The 16,512-nt window shown below is 38.9% G+C and overlaps 1 protein-coding gene across 1 annotated transcript in view; it reads right to left on the bottom strand.

Moving 5' to 3' along the window:
• Positions 1-5,579: 5,579 nt before the first annotated feature.
• The window catches only part of LOC124792794 (another transcription unit protein), a 56,137-nt gene continuing 45,204 nt past the window's right edge, over positions 5,580-16,512 (bottom strand). The window contains exons 6-10 of the mRNA XM_047257969.1: positions 13,766-13,968; positions 13,483-13,645; positions 12,982-13,197; positions 10,500-10,698; positions 5,580-7,303 (exon numbers count right to left, since the gene is read on the bottom strand). Of these exons, the coding sequence (XP_047113925.1) occupies positions 7,074-7,303; positions 10,500-10,698; positions 12,982-13,197; positions 13,483-13,645; positions 13,766-13,968 (1,011 nt within the window). The 3' untranslated portion in view covers positions 5,580-7,073. The remainder of the gene's footprint in view (positions 7,304-10,499; positions 10,699-12,981; positions 13,198-13,482; positions 13,646-13,765; positions 13,969-16,512) is intronic.

The following is a 16,512-nucleotide window of genomic DNA, read 5'->3' as shown; positions in this document are numbered from 1 at the left end:
CCCAGAATATTTTATTAATTTCAACAGTGTTTACGTAACGGCTGGTATATGGCATATGTTGTTTCACAGGTGGCTCTCACTTCGATAGTATATGTTTTGCCATTTACAGGGCTTGAATAGGTGGTGGAAGGAGGAAGCATAGGGTATGTCTTCCAGCGGCACAGTCACAGGGGTAGGAGTCATAGGGTAGGGAGATGGGTGCAGAAGGAGCACAGGGTCTGGGTCTGACAAGGATAATGTGGAGATTGGGGCGGTGGTGAAAAGCAATTCAAGATGTGGTGGGCAAAATCTCAGACAGAATGAATCTTATTTCAGGGTATGATTTTAGTAAGTCATGGCCTTGTTGAACTAGCTGATTGATGCATTGAAGACCAGGATAATACTGGGTGACAAGTGGTGAGCTCTGAAGTTGTTTTTTTGGAGGGATCAGCAGTACCAGGACTGGATGTGATGGCCCGGGAAATCTGCTTTTGAACTAGGTTGTTGGGATAATTACATCCAGTGGAGGCTGAAGTGAGAGTGGTGGTGTATTGCTGTAAAGAATCTGCATCCGAACATATAAGTTTGCCTCAAATGCCAAGGCTGCATGAGAGGCAATGGTTGGCAACTACCCCAATGTAAGTACTGTTGTATGTTAGTAGGTTTGATGTGGATGGAAGTGTGTAGCTGGCCTTCGGTGAGGATGAGATCAACATCAAGAAAAGTGGCATGGGATTTTGTTTGTGCAGAGGCAGACTTTCCCAAACAACAACTGCAAATGGCAGTTGATTTTGCTTAAATAGGGAAATGGACTATAATCAACTAATAAACAGCCCATTAGTCACAATAGAATATTTAAATAAGGAGAATCAAGTTAAACATTTTGCAAAGAATGGTAATTAATTTTAAACATGATATAAATTGCTCCATATATATTAACTGCAAAATGACTCATTATCTACAATTTGTACTGTGTTTCACTAAGTCTTCAGAGTACAGCATGGCTAGGAATGCACACTATGCAAAAAAAAAAAAAAAAAAAAAAAAAAAAAAAAAAAAAAAAAAAAAAGAACCAGAGCACTACACTACAGTATTAGTAACCAAAAGGTACCAACTACCATATGCAGGACGGCAAGTACCATATGAAGCAAACATTTTTTGCATGTACAAAATGCTAAAAAATAATAAAAATATGGGTTCTAATAACTTAGTAGCAAGAGGTGCAATATTGGTACATTTGCTTTATAGACTGTATGCACTGTTTCAAAATAGTGCAAAGCACCAAGACACAAAGTCAACTTGGCATGTTAGATGAATATTTTAATGTAAACACAACTTCAGAAAACACACACACATGGCTCTCATATCCATTTAAAAAAATCTCCCGTGCTCTAATGCCTGAAACACTTTGTGATGACAAGCTTCACTTATTCATTCAGATGTATGAGACAAGAAATTCATGTCTCTCAACTCAATGGTTTTCCGTGGAATACAATCTCCTTCTTGGTCAGGCCTAGTGAGGTCCCATAATCAGATGAGTTCTGTGTTTGAGGATGTCAAATTAAATACCTTTCAGCCATCAATTTTCAATCTTATTTTATTTGGCAACCACTTTCAGCGTTTTACTATCTTCAGGCCCCTGACCAATGTGTAGGAAAAATCTATCTCGTATGTTCAAAACAGGGCCCAGCAATAATGGAATTAGCAGATATCTACTTGCTACGGTGATCAGTTCAACCATCACCTGCCGACTGATGACTAGAGGGGTAGAGTTGGGTAGCTAGCAGCAACAGGTTTGCTGATTAGGAATGTGGGAATGAGGGGTGGCAAGTGCATGGGCTACACATATGATGAACAGTTACTGGAGCTGGTGGGGTGTGGTGCACAGTGAAGGTGACATGTGGATCAAGAGGGGGTGAGAGAAAGATGAGGGGGAAATTGTTGGATGGAGGGTGTGAAGACAGTGGGCTAATTAACACTGAGGCCAGGACGGTCAAGGGAGCGAAGGATGTGTTGGAACGGCAACTCTTAACTGCAGAGCTCAGAAAAGCTGGCGGTAGAGGGAAGGATCCAGATGGTCCTGTTTGTGAAGCAGCCACTGGAATCAAGTGTGTTGTACTCTGCTGCATGTTGTGCCACTGAGTGATCAACTTTATTTTTGGTCGCAGTTTCGTGGTGGTCATTCTTTCTGGTGGGCAGTTGGTTAATTGTTACACTGACATAAAAAGCTGCACAGTGATTGCAGCAGAGTTCTCATATGACATGACTCTTTCACAGAGGTCCTGCCTCCGATGGCGTAGGATAAACCTATGACAGGACTGGGGTAGGAAATACTGGGTGGGTGGATTGAACAGGTTTTACATTTGGGTCTTCCAGAGGGATATAAACCCTGTGGTCCAGTGTTGGGAGTGGGACTGACACAGGCATCATATCCCTGAGGAAGACCTACGATCAAGACCTATCCAATACACCCATCCAGCACTTTCCAGTCCTGTCACAGGTCACAGGCTTGTATTATTCCATTAGATGTGGGCCACCTGTGAAAGCCGTCATGTCATATACCAACTTCGCTGCAATCACTGCACAACTTTTTATATCAATACAGCAACCAACTAACTGTCAACTAGAAAGAATGCCAGCCAATAACAAAGTTGATCACTCAGTGGCACAGCATGCAACAGAGCACAATAAGCTCAAATTTAGTGGCTGCTTCCCAACCTGGGCTACCTGAACCCTTACCTCCACCATGAGCTTTGCTGAGCTACGCAGATAGGCGTTACCATTTCAACATATTCTTCACTCATGTAACCCTCCTGGCATCAATCTCTGTTAACGCACTGTTCCCACACACTCCACCAACAGTTCCGTCTTCCTCTGTCCTGTCTACCCCTCCCAATCTCTGTCTCCACACCACCTTCATAATTCATTACACCCCACCTGCTCGGTAGAGTCCGTGCAGAATACCCTGACCTGACCAGTAGATGCGCAGCTGGTAGAGTGCACATGCGGAGAGCGGTAGTGGTGGGGGTTACGGACAGACACAGTAGGGGAAACGCTGAGTGCTGGGGGGGGGGGGGGGGGGGGGGGGGGGGGGGGGGGGGGGGGGGAGAGTATCATTCCGAACTGAACCCTATGCTCACATTTTTTGTAAATATTAAGTGGAGCCCCTCCACATCCACATTTACACGGTTACTATTCAAAATGATGTGTCACTTCTGCTTCGTGTAGTATCTAAAAAGAATTCCGCTGAAAATACAGGGATTTCTTTTCCCTTGGCTTGTTAACCATTTGTAACTTTCAGAGTTGTGTCATGAGTCGCAAATTTTGAGTAAAACCTACACATTTCTCTAGTTGCCATATTAAAATTTGCTTCTTTTGCCAAACACAGTGGAGTTTGCAAAACTCACATCACTAACGACCTGTGCAGACACAACTGCGACAGAATTCTGAAACAGTGGTTTATTAAACTTTTTACGTGAGGAACTGAGGCAAAGTAAAGTCAGTAGCTTATGAAAAAGCACATCCTCAGTACAAAATAAACGTGTAATGTCTTCAATTATATTGTTGCCGAACCCACAGCATTTCTCATTTCACCAACTAAATCCTTCCATTAAAAAAGTCTGTTGTTAGTGGAATAACATGGTAGATAACGAAGTTTTGCATAATAAACATATGGCAAAATAGTTTTCTCTTTGCATGCTACCATTCGCCAAAATATCTTTTCAATTTCAAATTATTTATGAAATATGAGGAATGTTGTGGATATTTCACTCTGTTTTTATCGCTGGTGTGGTGCGATTGCAAATGAGTGTGCTATATCAGATCAATTTTCTTGAGACAGACCAAGACCTCCACCCAACTCTAAAGAAAAATTTGGTATGTTAGCTAAAGTTCATATGCAGCAACCATTTAATGTGCACCACATGCAAAATCATAGCAACCCCTATTTTTCATTGCAAACTTTTTTGAGTTTCATGCAGTATGTTATTCCCATGTAAATATCATAATATTTATGAACATTAACGAAATGATGGGCACATCATGATGGACCTAACATATAAAGCTACAAGTAAAGCAAAAATGATTTTTATTTATTTATTTTTTTTTATTACTGAACACATTCTGCTAAATCCTTTAAGAAAGATCGCATCTTGTGTGTCTTGATTCTAACACTGATGACCGGCCGAAAGGGAGCAAACACTATTGGCCTCCCCTTCCAAATAAACTCGTCCAGTGCTTTGGATAAAAACTGATCACTGCACATTGGGCATCATAACTTGTGTGGACTCTACGCATTCATCACATGCCTAGGCTGCATGCCTGCTACCCCTTCCTCCCACATTTCTAGTCTGCAAACTTGCTGCCTCCCTCAAAGTCACTAGCCACCCAACCTCAACCCCTCTTCTTGCGTACCGCTTCTCTCTCCTTCCACTCCACCTGACAACAATGCAATCCCAGCATTGTATCCAGCTGGCGTGGTGAGTGCATGCTTTTTGTGTGTGTGTTAAAACACAAAGCTTCAGAAAACAATATCCAAAATAAGAATCGAAGAACAAGTTAGTAGTTTTCTGACCCTTAGGTTGATTCTACTTGAACTGCACATGCACACTCGTCATATGTAAAGTAGGCATCTCCTGAAAGATATATCGATTTCTTAAATGAACTAGTGTCATAAATATTCTATTTTAGAGGTAATTTTGCGTAAGGGATATAGAGTCTCATTCTTACTGTTAGTAGTTACAAGTAAATATTTTTTGTTGCAGGGTTACTTCGTGCTGCAGATTTTTGTATCCCTTTTCAGAGTTTATACATTGCATTGTTTGTTTGCTGTTTTGTGCACAATAATTCCAAATGACCAAATTTGTAAACTTATTAAAAAATAGAATTAAGGTTACAAAGACCTTTAATCCTCACAGTCAACATCGTTAAAGAAGACAATTAACATTTTACACATTTTTCTTTTGCGAGGAAATGATTTTGTCCAGATTTGGTATAATATTCCGGGAGACTGCTAATCTCCAAGAATTCGTCCAATTTTGATCGCTAAGTAGTGAACAATTCTTAGTTTTAGCACGCTTTAAAAGGGAGAAAAAGTGCTTCCAAATACACATGGAACCAAACATTGAGGGAACTTTGGCCGCGTGCATGTGAAAAAAGAGGATACTTCTCTTATGGAAAACATCTGTAAACATCATCCAAAATTGTATACGTAAGAAAGCGGTCCTTCAGGCGGGTATTTTACTATAGATCAATCAGCTCTAGTTGAAACAATTGTGAGACGTCCTCTGCCCGATGGGAAAACAGGCAAACAAATATACCTAAGGCCGCTTGAAGCTCACTTATCTCTAAAAATCTGTTTTCAAACTCTTCTGATAATTTGCAATGTGATTTAATGCAACCCAAATATAAAAATTAACTGAAAAGAAGTTTTCCTTGTTGCTGACAATCTGATATACAATAGGAGGAGGAGGAGGAGCTCAGTGTTTAACGTCCCGTCGACAACGAGGTCATTAGAGACGGAGCGCAAGCTCGGGTTAGGGAAGGACGGGGAAGGAAATCGGCCGTGCCCTTTCAAAGGAACCATTCCGGCATTTGCCTGAAGCGATTTAGGGAAATCACGGAAAACCTAAATCAGGATGGCCGGAGACGGGATTGAACCGTCGTCCTCCCGAATGCGAGTCCAGTGTGCTAACCACTGCGCCACCTCGCTCGGTATACAATAGGAACTTCCTTCTCTGTAATGCTGGTTGAAACTTTCTTTTAGTTCTTCAAGCCTTGACAGGTGTTCCTTTTGTGACAAATTTTCTAACTGATCTTTGTGACAGGTATTAAATTGCCGTTTAATAGAGTACTTTTTTTAAATACATAAGGTTTTGATGACATAATAAACATTTGGCATGATTTTGGACAGCAGTACAAAAGAAATTAATTTCTCACTCGGGTTTAAATAGTGCAAACATGCCGCTCCTCTTTTTTGTTTGCTGCTGTTGACCATCCATATCGATCCACTGTAGCCTTATGACTGTTGACTGACGGCTTTGTGTCGTATCAATGCTTTTGACCTCTGCTGGCGAGGCAGTCTGTCTTCCGTACGAAGCGCACTTACAGCAGCATGGCGAGGTGCGGCGGGCAGACCACACTGTCAGCTAAGCGACATGACTTGGCCACTACAACAACATACGAATTCGACCTGGGCGCTGGCCTCGGGCGATTGCAGGCGCTAGCACCCCAGGGGCACAGTTTGGATGAGCCTGCTCTAGCTTAATAAAGGATTTGTTCCAAAAGCTAGCAAGATTCCTTTCTCTCTTGTGTGAGCCTGTCAACAAGACAACCCTTCTCCTATTCGGTGGGTGGTGTCCTTTAATCCTCTATTATTTACATTCTATCTGACGTTCCCTACATGTTTAGATCTACAAGAATGTGTCATTGTGAACAGATGGTGCTCTGAATCTGTAGAACACACAGTCGCCTGTATGAAGTAAAATTGACCGAATGAAGAATATTCAGTAGTATGACAAACTAGGAGTATGCTTCCAACATTCTGTAAATTTTGCGATATTTAGCCAACACTGCACTGCAATTGGTACAACTACCATCTTTTCACAAGCTCTACTGTAGGATAAAATATTCTGAATGAAAACAATCAAGTATGGTATGACATTCAGAAACCAATGCAAATCGTTAACGGGGCACATTAATATGCTTCACGACATGCTTATACAAATATAGTAAATAAATAAAAACAATAATTATCACATTCCTAGCAATTCAGATTTTACCATAATGTCATTTGTGGACTTTCAGCAAGATAGTCAGATAACTTGGAAATTAAAATACCACAGTCAAAAGTTTATCAAATATAACTTAAACACTGATCACAGTAATACAGTGTGAAACAACACAAGCACTAAGGTCAAAACAGTTATTAGCCTGTACCTCACACAAAGGTACCAATCAATAATTCTCATTTTGTGTCTTTTAAAGTCAATGTATTTCACATGGTCCTTTGGCACTAATCTGTTGCCCACCTCAAGTTCACCCTCACTTAAAATTATATACAAACAAGAATTTGCACTTGCTTCACTGTTACAAAGTTAATCATCATCAGCGGCACTTCCACCAGACTGGTCTTCATCCTTATTGTTTTGCTGTTCTTCACCTCCAGACCCAGAACTAGATCCAGAGGCTTGTTCAGATCCTGATGCCGACTGCTCTGATTCCTCATCTGAATCTTTAAGTGCTTTAGCCTTATCCAACTTCTTTGCTCGCCTGGCTTCAAAATCTGATCCTTCTTCATCAGATGAATATATTGGCGGTTTATCGGCTGAGAAAAAAGTTGAAGTTATTAGATCTTTTTTAGAATATCACTCAAGTACATACAGGGTGACAACTATTGAACTAAAATGTAAGTTAGTTACAATCTATGGTATGCACACACTTTATTCAACATGTAAACATCACTACAGATATTTGAATTATGGTTATCACATGTTCGATATGCCTGCCATCATTGGTGATGATATGGTGCAGCCGAATAGTGAAATTCTGTATGACCTGCTAAAGTATCAGAACATCGATGCTGTGGATGACCTCCTGAATAGCTGTTTTCAGCTTAGCAACAGGGGTTATTGCTGTAAACCGTGTCTTTAAAATAACCCCACAAAAAAGAGTTACATGTGTTCACATCCGGAGAATACTGCAGCCAATCGAGGCCCATGCCAGTGGCCTCTGGGTACCCAATAGTCAGAATGCGGTCCCCAAAGTGCTCCTCCAGGACATGAAACTCTCTCCTGCTTCGATAGGGTTGCACTCTGTCGTGCATGAACCACATCTTGTCCAAATCAGATCACTTTGGACAATGTAGATGAAATCATCTTCCAAAACCTTCATGCTCTTTGGAAAGAAGATCATGTGAAATGCTTTTGTTGCAGCTAAGACTTTAGTTCATTGTTCACACATGTGGCATAGCCACATGGTGAAGATGGACAACAAGTGATGAATATGTTACTTCGGAAGAAGACATTATAGTTGATGACAATAACTGTGTAGGGTTAAAATGACAACGTGATTCGGAAGGGTGGAAACAGAATGTTGCTAAGAAGCTTCAAAATTCTGGCAAAATATACATATCTGTACGCACAAGAATAAAAATATCAGCCAAGTAGTTCAAGCCAGTTGAATCATGTTTGTTCATTTTTCTTTGCCATATCTTCAAGTGGACAAAGTTTAGTATTATACAGTTCTGCTTATTTTTATATCATAGTCTATGTTTGTTACAACCTATTCTAGGTGCTGTCAAAGTTTACAAATCAATCAACAGAAACAACTGTTTGTTGCATTTTGGGATAGTAGTGACACAGTACTTCAGGATGTGATCTTGATGGGATACATATCAAAACAAGAAAAACAAACTACATCTCTCAATCCTGAAGCACAAAAAGGAACTATTATTGGATGTATACCACAAAACATAATGGATTTGTAAAATAGTTTGCCAGAAATTTTTACTATCTGTGCTGCAGATTTCTGAAACGAGGCCGAGATCAGTACCAAATACAATAAAGATAGGCATGTTATGTTAAGACTGGCGTATCCATGTCACAAATATTGTTTTAAGGTCTGTAATAATTTCTTCAATAATATGATTCAATTAAAATTGTTTGGGTTGGTTCTGTTATGTTCCAGGTGCTATTCCTGAAGACAAAAGGGGTAAATACCACAACTGGCCCAATAAGATAGAAAAAAGTTTGGCATCTTGTTGAAGAACATTGGTCCCTGTTCCCTCATAAGGAGTCCCACTACAGCAGTGCCAGAACCAAAAGGACGTGTTTTGATAATCCTGAATTAACTGTTCATAAACTTTATACGTGCTTTAGGCAACATGTTTTTGAGTTAGAGGGGAAACCACTCAAAATGAAGTACAGCACTTATCATAGGTATTGGAGGGGACATAGTCAATATTCTTTTAGGCAACCGAGATCAGATGGTGTGATTTTTGTGCTGAGTGTGATACGAGTTTGGCAAAAACTCCTGATGACCAATGTAAGTCATGTGCCAAAGCGTATCAATCTTTGAAGGCAGATTTAATGGAAGAAATTAAATCTGTCTCTGACGATAGGATTTTTTTCTAGAATTTAATTATGCCCCGAACTTGCCTATACCTAAATTAAATGTAAATCACAGTTTCACGTATGACTTCTTTGGCTGCATAATTTTAATATTCATTGCCTTAATGACGTTACTACTATTTCTAGGAAATAGAAGAAAGAAAAAAACCCACAGTCTGTGAGTTCGTGTTTGTATGATTTTATTCAGAAAATGTTGGCCATATATGTGAATGTGAAGAAAACTGTGTTTTTTTCCAATTGATGTGGTGGACAGAACAAGATATTACTGTCGTTATGTTTTCATCATGGTTGGCCAAACATCTTAAGATTGAAATTGAACATATCTTCCCTGTTAGGAGTTACTCCTACAAGCAATGCGACCGAAATTTTGGAAAATATGGTACACTGGTAAAGAGGGTAGAAAATATAGAAGTTCCTACTGAATATGTGACAATGATGGAATAATACAGAGTGTAATATGGTACGCTGGTAAAGAGGGTTGAAAATATAGAAGTTCCTACTGAATATGTGAAAATGATGGAATAATGTAGAGTGTACCCCAAACCATTCAATGTAATTAATGCTGCTTCCCTGATAAAAGACCGATCAAAGGCTCTTGCTCCAATGTTTTTTAAGACACCACGTGCCAACGGTTACAGATTTAGCATTCAGAAATAATGTTGTCCACACTACTCTCCAACAGGTCTGGTATCAGGATCACATATACTCCAGTATATCAACCATTTACTATTTTCAGTCGTAGTTCCCCTTTTCTAAGTTTCACTGACCTTAATTTGAGAAATGAGCCTAAACCAGGAACAAATATTGCTAAAAAAAGAGATGTATTATCATTATGTAAATTTCTGAAACCACAAAATGGTGAGTGGCTTACTTGTGTCCTAAACACGGAATGTGTGATTAATGATGTCCCAAATAACAAAGCAGATGATGTATCAGAATTTGAGGACTACAGATTGTGCAGTAACCCTAAAAATATCACAGCGAGAACATTTGTAAAACAAAGAGGCTGAATGATATATATTCTATGCAATAACAGCATTAATTGAGTTGCTATAAATGTCAATATTTATATCTGTATCATTAAATATGACCAGATGTTTTGCCAAAACACTAGACATTTGCATATTCTTGACAATAAATCTGTCTCTCAGTGTGTTGGTGTTGTATTAAATGATTCCTATACTTTCAAAACTTTGAGGCCATTTATCTTAATATGGCGTTTTTCCACTAATGCTCTTGTTGCACCCATGTACTCAATTGTCACCCTGTATATCACAAATGTTCTTTGTGGCACTTCTGAATGAATTTTAAAACACTAGGTACTCCACGAATTTCTGTATAAAACAAAGGCATTCAAAGAATTCAGTCAAGACTATTGTTGAGGATAGATACCTTTTGCTGATGCACCACCTTTCTTGTACTTGCTTTTAATGGCAGCAAGAGAAATGGCTCCTTCATCTTCAGAACCTTCTTCTTCACGATTATCTGGCTCCAGGTAACTTGTGCTTAGACCTCGAGTGGCTCCTCTTTCTCGTATCCTCTTCTGCTTACTCTCTCTACGCATTGAAGCGCGAAGACGTTCCTCCTCTTTCTGTTAGAGAAAACAATAATAAAATTCATAATTAATACAAATGTAGAACTACTGTAGGATGCAGGGTGCAACAGTATTTAAAATTGCCTATAAGGCATAATTAACACAAAAGGAGAAATTTGCTCACTTTCACAAAGTTGGTATTATTATTGTCTTTTTCCCTTCTGCTCCTTTAACAAATAATAAACATCCCAAAGAACCAACACAAACACAGAACACCGCTGTTAACTTATCCCCTATCTTACTCACTATTTATTTAAATTTTATGTTCTTCATAAAAAAGGTCTTTTCCGTCTCTCAATGGGCTAGCTATTCTCCAGTCTCTCAGTTCTCAACTTTCTTTGTCTGACTCACCCTTCCCATTGATTGTCTGCTGATGTTGGTTTATTTTGTCTTTGACTTTCTTGATTTTGTGTCTCGTTTTTGAAAGCTTATATTATAATTTATTGTTCACTCATGTTTTCCTTGATTTCTGTAAGTCATTTCTCTTGCTGTTCCACAATTCCTAATTCCTTTACATAAAAATTAAAGAAGTACCCTCACACACTGTGTGTTATAGTGAACATGTCAGATCAGTGGGCTAATACATAACAACAAAAATCTACGAGTGCACAGGACACTATTGCAAAAGCAACGAAGGAAGCACACCAGATTTAAAAGAACACAAAACCTCCAAGAACGGCAATGTTTTACAGAAGCTCGAAATTTAGCACAGACCCCAATACTAGATGCTTTTAATAGTTTCCACACACAAACTCTGTCTCAAAACATGGCAGAAAATGAAAATGAGTCATATGCAAAGCATGCTGGTGGCAACACACAATCAATACCTCACTGTGCGACAGTAATGGAAATGTTGCTGATGACAGTGCCACTACAGCAGAGTTACTAAATACAGTTTTTGGAGTCTCAATCTGGCATAAATTTTCAATGTTGTCATTCCATTCTACACTTGCCGATATTTGCAACTGTGAATAATTTCCTGTAACCTCACAAAATTTCAAGGTTGTCAGCACAATTAAACACACAGGGATTACAATTACGAAATTAAATTGCAGCAGTGTCCGCCCCGACAGCTGAATGGTGTGCTGTCCTAAGGGGCCCGGGTTTGATTCCTGGTTGGGTCGGGGATTTTCTCCACTACGGGACTGGGTGCCATGCTGTCTTCATCGCCATTTCATCTCCATCTGGTGCGCAGGTCACCCAATGTGGCGTCGGATGTAATAAGACCTGCACCAAGGCGGCCAGACCTGACCCGTAAGGGGCCTCCCGGCCAATGACGCCAAACGCTCATTTCCATTGCAGCAATCACTTGGAAAATCTTGTGGGATAGGCAAATCAAAGACTGTGTTTCATCAAAAGAACACTTAGAAGGTGCAACAACTCTACTAACAAAGCTTGAATGCACTAAGCTTGTCTGTCCTTGACTAGATTACTGCTGAATGATACGGGATCTTACCAGATACGATTGACAGAGGACATCAAAAAGCTCAAGAAAGGACAGCGTGTTTTATGTTATTGTGAAATAGGGGAGAGTGTTTCATAGGAACGATTAGCAAACTGGGTTGATAATCAATAAAATCAATCAATAAAATGTTGCGGAGAGATCTTTTCATGAAATTTCAATCGCCAGTGTTACCCTCTGAATGAAAAAAAATATTTTGTTTATTCCCACCTACACACCGAGAAATGACCGTTTTAATAAAACAAGAGAAATCAGATTTATGAAAAAGGATAGTTGCTACTCGCCAGAGATGCTGAGTCGCAGCACCATTGCAATGAGCAATGGTGCTATGTACTTACTGCTGTCACATGGTTTCATTTTTCAATATTTTCTGTTTGATTAAGCCAGTATTATGGCATGAAGTCTCTCTTTCTGATTTTTTCAAGTCAGCTAAGGCATATTTTCTGGTTAAATAGCATGCATGACTTGTGAAATTATAACATTATTTTTCCACTGTGAAGACTATCAATGATCAAACCCAGTTGTGAACAAATATATTGTAAGGCAGCACAGTTTTTACCATGCATTTCTCCAAATATATCAATGTTGTTGACAGTAGCCCGAAAAAATTTGTTACATCGGACAGATTATATTTCATAAGAGATTGGAATTGGTAACCTGCATGGCATACCTAAAACAGAGTAGTTGTATTTGGTTTGGATGTATAATTTATTGATAAGAAAGTAGACTTACAGCTGCCTACAGAAAAAATTGTTATAAACAAGAAAATATGCTTTTACACTTAGTGATAACTTACTAAAGTTTGCTAGTATCTTTACCTTTATGAGCTGTCCTTTGTTCTGCTCTGGATCCCAGCCTACTTGAGACAACACTTTAATTCCTGATGTCTTCTGTGAGCGATCAGCTAGAGACAATGTCATCTTACGATGAGTGAATGACTCTGTTGAGTGAGGTCTAAATGTCAGTTTTGTTCTAAATACCGCCTGGCCCTGAAGACCTGTCCCTTGGCGGATAAAGAGATGATTGTGATCACCCTAAAAATGACAACAAACAAATTTACAACACCAGTGGAACACATGGAAGAAGATCAAACAAATACTTGCACATTAACAACTCAGCAATGGAATATATGTACAAGTATGTTTCTAATATTACAATCCATTTCTGTTCTTTGTAGAACCCACCTAAAGACACATTATTTGACCAGGTAATGTATGTATGAGTAAATAAAAACAAGTACTTTTTCCTTGCAAAACACAGTGGTTCATTAAAAGAGGGCCTTTTAAAAGGGTATATAAGCATTTGTAAAATATTATTACCTGCAATGGTTGCTTGTATACATCAAATATTTCAGATCCCAGATGTAGTGACATACTGCCATCAGACCATCGAATGAATCTTGCATTACTTTCCTTAGTAAGATTACCTTCTTTATCGAAAGTTTGCCTCCAGCGAATGGTGTTCTCCACCTTAAGTTTTAATCTGGTGACAGTAATTACACATGTAGAATCAGTATTAAAGTTTAAAATTGCTCATGTTCTAACAATATTGTCATTTCACAGCCTTCAGCTATTACATGACATGACAATAGCAATATCTGACCTTGCTCGCCCTTCTTCATCCAAAGTCTCTTCTTCATCAATTTCATCTTCATATGTTTCCCTGTCAAATGGCCTTGTCTCTACAGACAAGAAGTTGGGTAATTTCACAAAATGAATTTCTCGGCCCAAGTCACATGAAATTTTTGGTATTTCAACATCTATTCTTGTTTCTGGTGGTGGTTCTTCTTCTTTTTCACCTTCATCCTGTGAACATATCAACTGCTGTTGTAAAAAACATAGATTAAATTTACAAAAAACAGAAATAATACTGCAGAATTCAGTAGAGAAAAAAAGTATGGTATCAGCTTTGTTCCAGAAACACTATTGAAGTTTCTGAGGTAATTCAGTTACTAATTTTGACTTACGCTGAAAATGACATACACAATGGGGAAAAAACTTCAGTTTTTCTGCAATGACTGACCAGTAAATACTTGCATCCTCTTTTTTAAATAAGGTAGGTGGTCATAGTTAGGCGCATTCATGTAAATCTCTACATATTCTCAAGGGAGAAAATGATGTGGCATATCAGACTGAATAAATGTGGAGGGCAAGGTAAAAATGTCCTATCATCAGGGCTCTTGAGACCAATCTGGTAACTGGAAACAACATTATTTAGACTCTCATGCACAAAATTATGCCGGAGAAGAGTTGCACTAACTAGTTGCCTAATGAAGTTCCCTGGTCCATCTTTCATGTGACAAAAGAATAACAGTGGCAGCATGTCAAGATAAGCAATTCCAGCCACACTTATTTCTGTAAAGAATAAACATGCCTTTGGGATGTTAGGAAAAAAGGGAAGGAGTATCAAACTCACTGCATAATGTCACCAAGATTTCTTGAAATCTAAATATGGCTGTTAACCCTTATATTAAAATGAAATGTTGTTTCATCACTTGTGATAATTTACTCAAGGAAGTCCTACTTAAACAGCAATTATTGATTTGCTACCTTGACATGTGAACTGTGGTCAGTGGATTTTAGAACTGGAAATGATATGAACACTGTTGCTTATGTGTAACTGGTATCCACACCTGAACACAATCACATGTGGAAAGAGTGAAGTGTCACAATAACATACTTGACTAATGTACTGTGTTCAGAAATTTGGAGATTGGTATGCCCATGCAATGTTGCACCTCCCGTCACCATACCACATAATGCAGCCAGGATCATGTTCCATAATTGGAACACTATCATTTCGGGAGTCCAGGTGTTATGGTGTGGGGAGCCAAAATGTTGCATGGGCATACCTACCACCAAATATCTGAACACTGTACACTCACCAGTCAGTATTATTGTAACACTGCACTCTTTCCCCAAGTACAGCTTTCCAGGGGTGCATTTGGCCCTAATTTCATTCTTATGGATGACAACGTGTGACCGCAGCGAATTGTGCAGATGGAGAAACTACTGGAAAGAAAAGATATTTAGTGGATGGACAGTCCTGAATGTTCCACAGAATTAAATCATATCGAGCAGCTTGTGGAACGTGTTGGGAGACATTCTGCACTATGTCCACATGCACCAATGACTTTCCAGCATTCGTGAACCACATTGATACCGTATTTACTCAAATCTAAGCCGCACCTGAAAAATGAGACTCAAAATCAAGGAAAAAAAATTTTCCCAAATCTAAGCCGCACCTGAAATTTGAGACTCGAAAGTCAAGGGGAGAGAAAAGTTTTAGGCCGCACCTCCAAATCGAAACAAAGTTGATCCATTGTAAAATGAGAGACAATTTAGGTCGAATGAATGACGATACAGCCACAGTAGTTTGGTTTGAGTCGTAAGCTTTCCAGTTAAACTTTACCAGGTAGCCATTGCTATGCGTCAGGCGCTCTGTCCGTATTTATATGGGTACCCTTCCTTTTTCACGTGCTTTGTCTGGTTTGAATTGATTGCTTATTTTTCATTGATCTGATAAGTGCCGTTCTCTCTGTTATAGGTGTTTATGTCACTCTAAGCTGAAAATGCATTACTGTACTGTGTCATGCATTGTTTGTCACATTCGGATAATGAGTGTTTACGACCTGTCGCCACTCGCAGCATGGCTTGCTTTTGTCTTTTGTGCACGTGCACGTTACTGCCGCTTACAACTTTAAAAAAAAAAAAAAGAGAAGAGAGAGAGAGAGAGAGAGAGAGGAATCGACTCATTAGCAAAACAATGGCAAGAGAGTCCTATTTGTTGTTACTTACACTGCTGCTTTCTTTGATAATGATCAACAAGAACTAAATAATAGACTGCGTATGATAGAAGATGTTCTGAACGAGAGTTTAGTGAAAATTTTTCTCAGTTTGAAAATCTTTGCAAGTGCCTCTTTAGTACATTACATTCTGCACAGAAATTAAGAGTCATCTTAGATTTAAAAATCTAGTCAATTACTGTGATTCATTTCTGACTGTATCACTATTAGGCATAAGAATAATATGAATATAAACATGACATGATATGTATATTCTTCCACGTTTGCTGTTGTCTCACTATAGTTTCGTAGTTTATTAGGCAGACAGGATTCAAATGAGATAGCAGCAAACACCAAACAATATATGGCAAACTGTTTATATTTGTATTATTCTTATGGTGAAGATAATACTGCATGTGATTCACAATTCATAAAAGTTCCTATTAGCAACCATCTCTTCTCAGAGGTAGGAAAAAATTCAGAACGTAGAGTTGGCCATATTGACAAACATCCCAAACAGTCTTGCCAGTCGGATTTTCGTAGTACACTGAAATGCTGCTACATT

This window comes from Schistocerca piceifrons, chromosome 1 (genome assembly GCF_021461385.2).
Source record: "Schistocerca piceifrons isolate TAMUIC-IGC-003096 chromosome 1, iqSchPice1.1, whole genome shotgun sequence".
NCBI classification, from domain to species: Eukaryota; Metazoa; Arthropoda; class Insecta; order Orthoptera; family Acrididae; genus Schistocerca; species Schistocerca piceifrons.
This window is presented reverse-complemented; position numbering and strand designations above follow the sequence as displayed.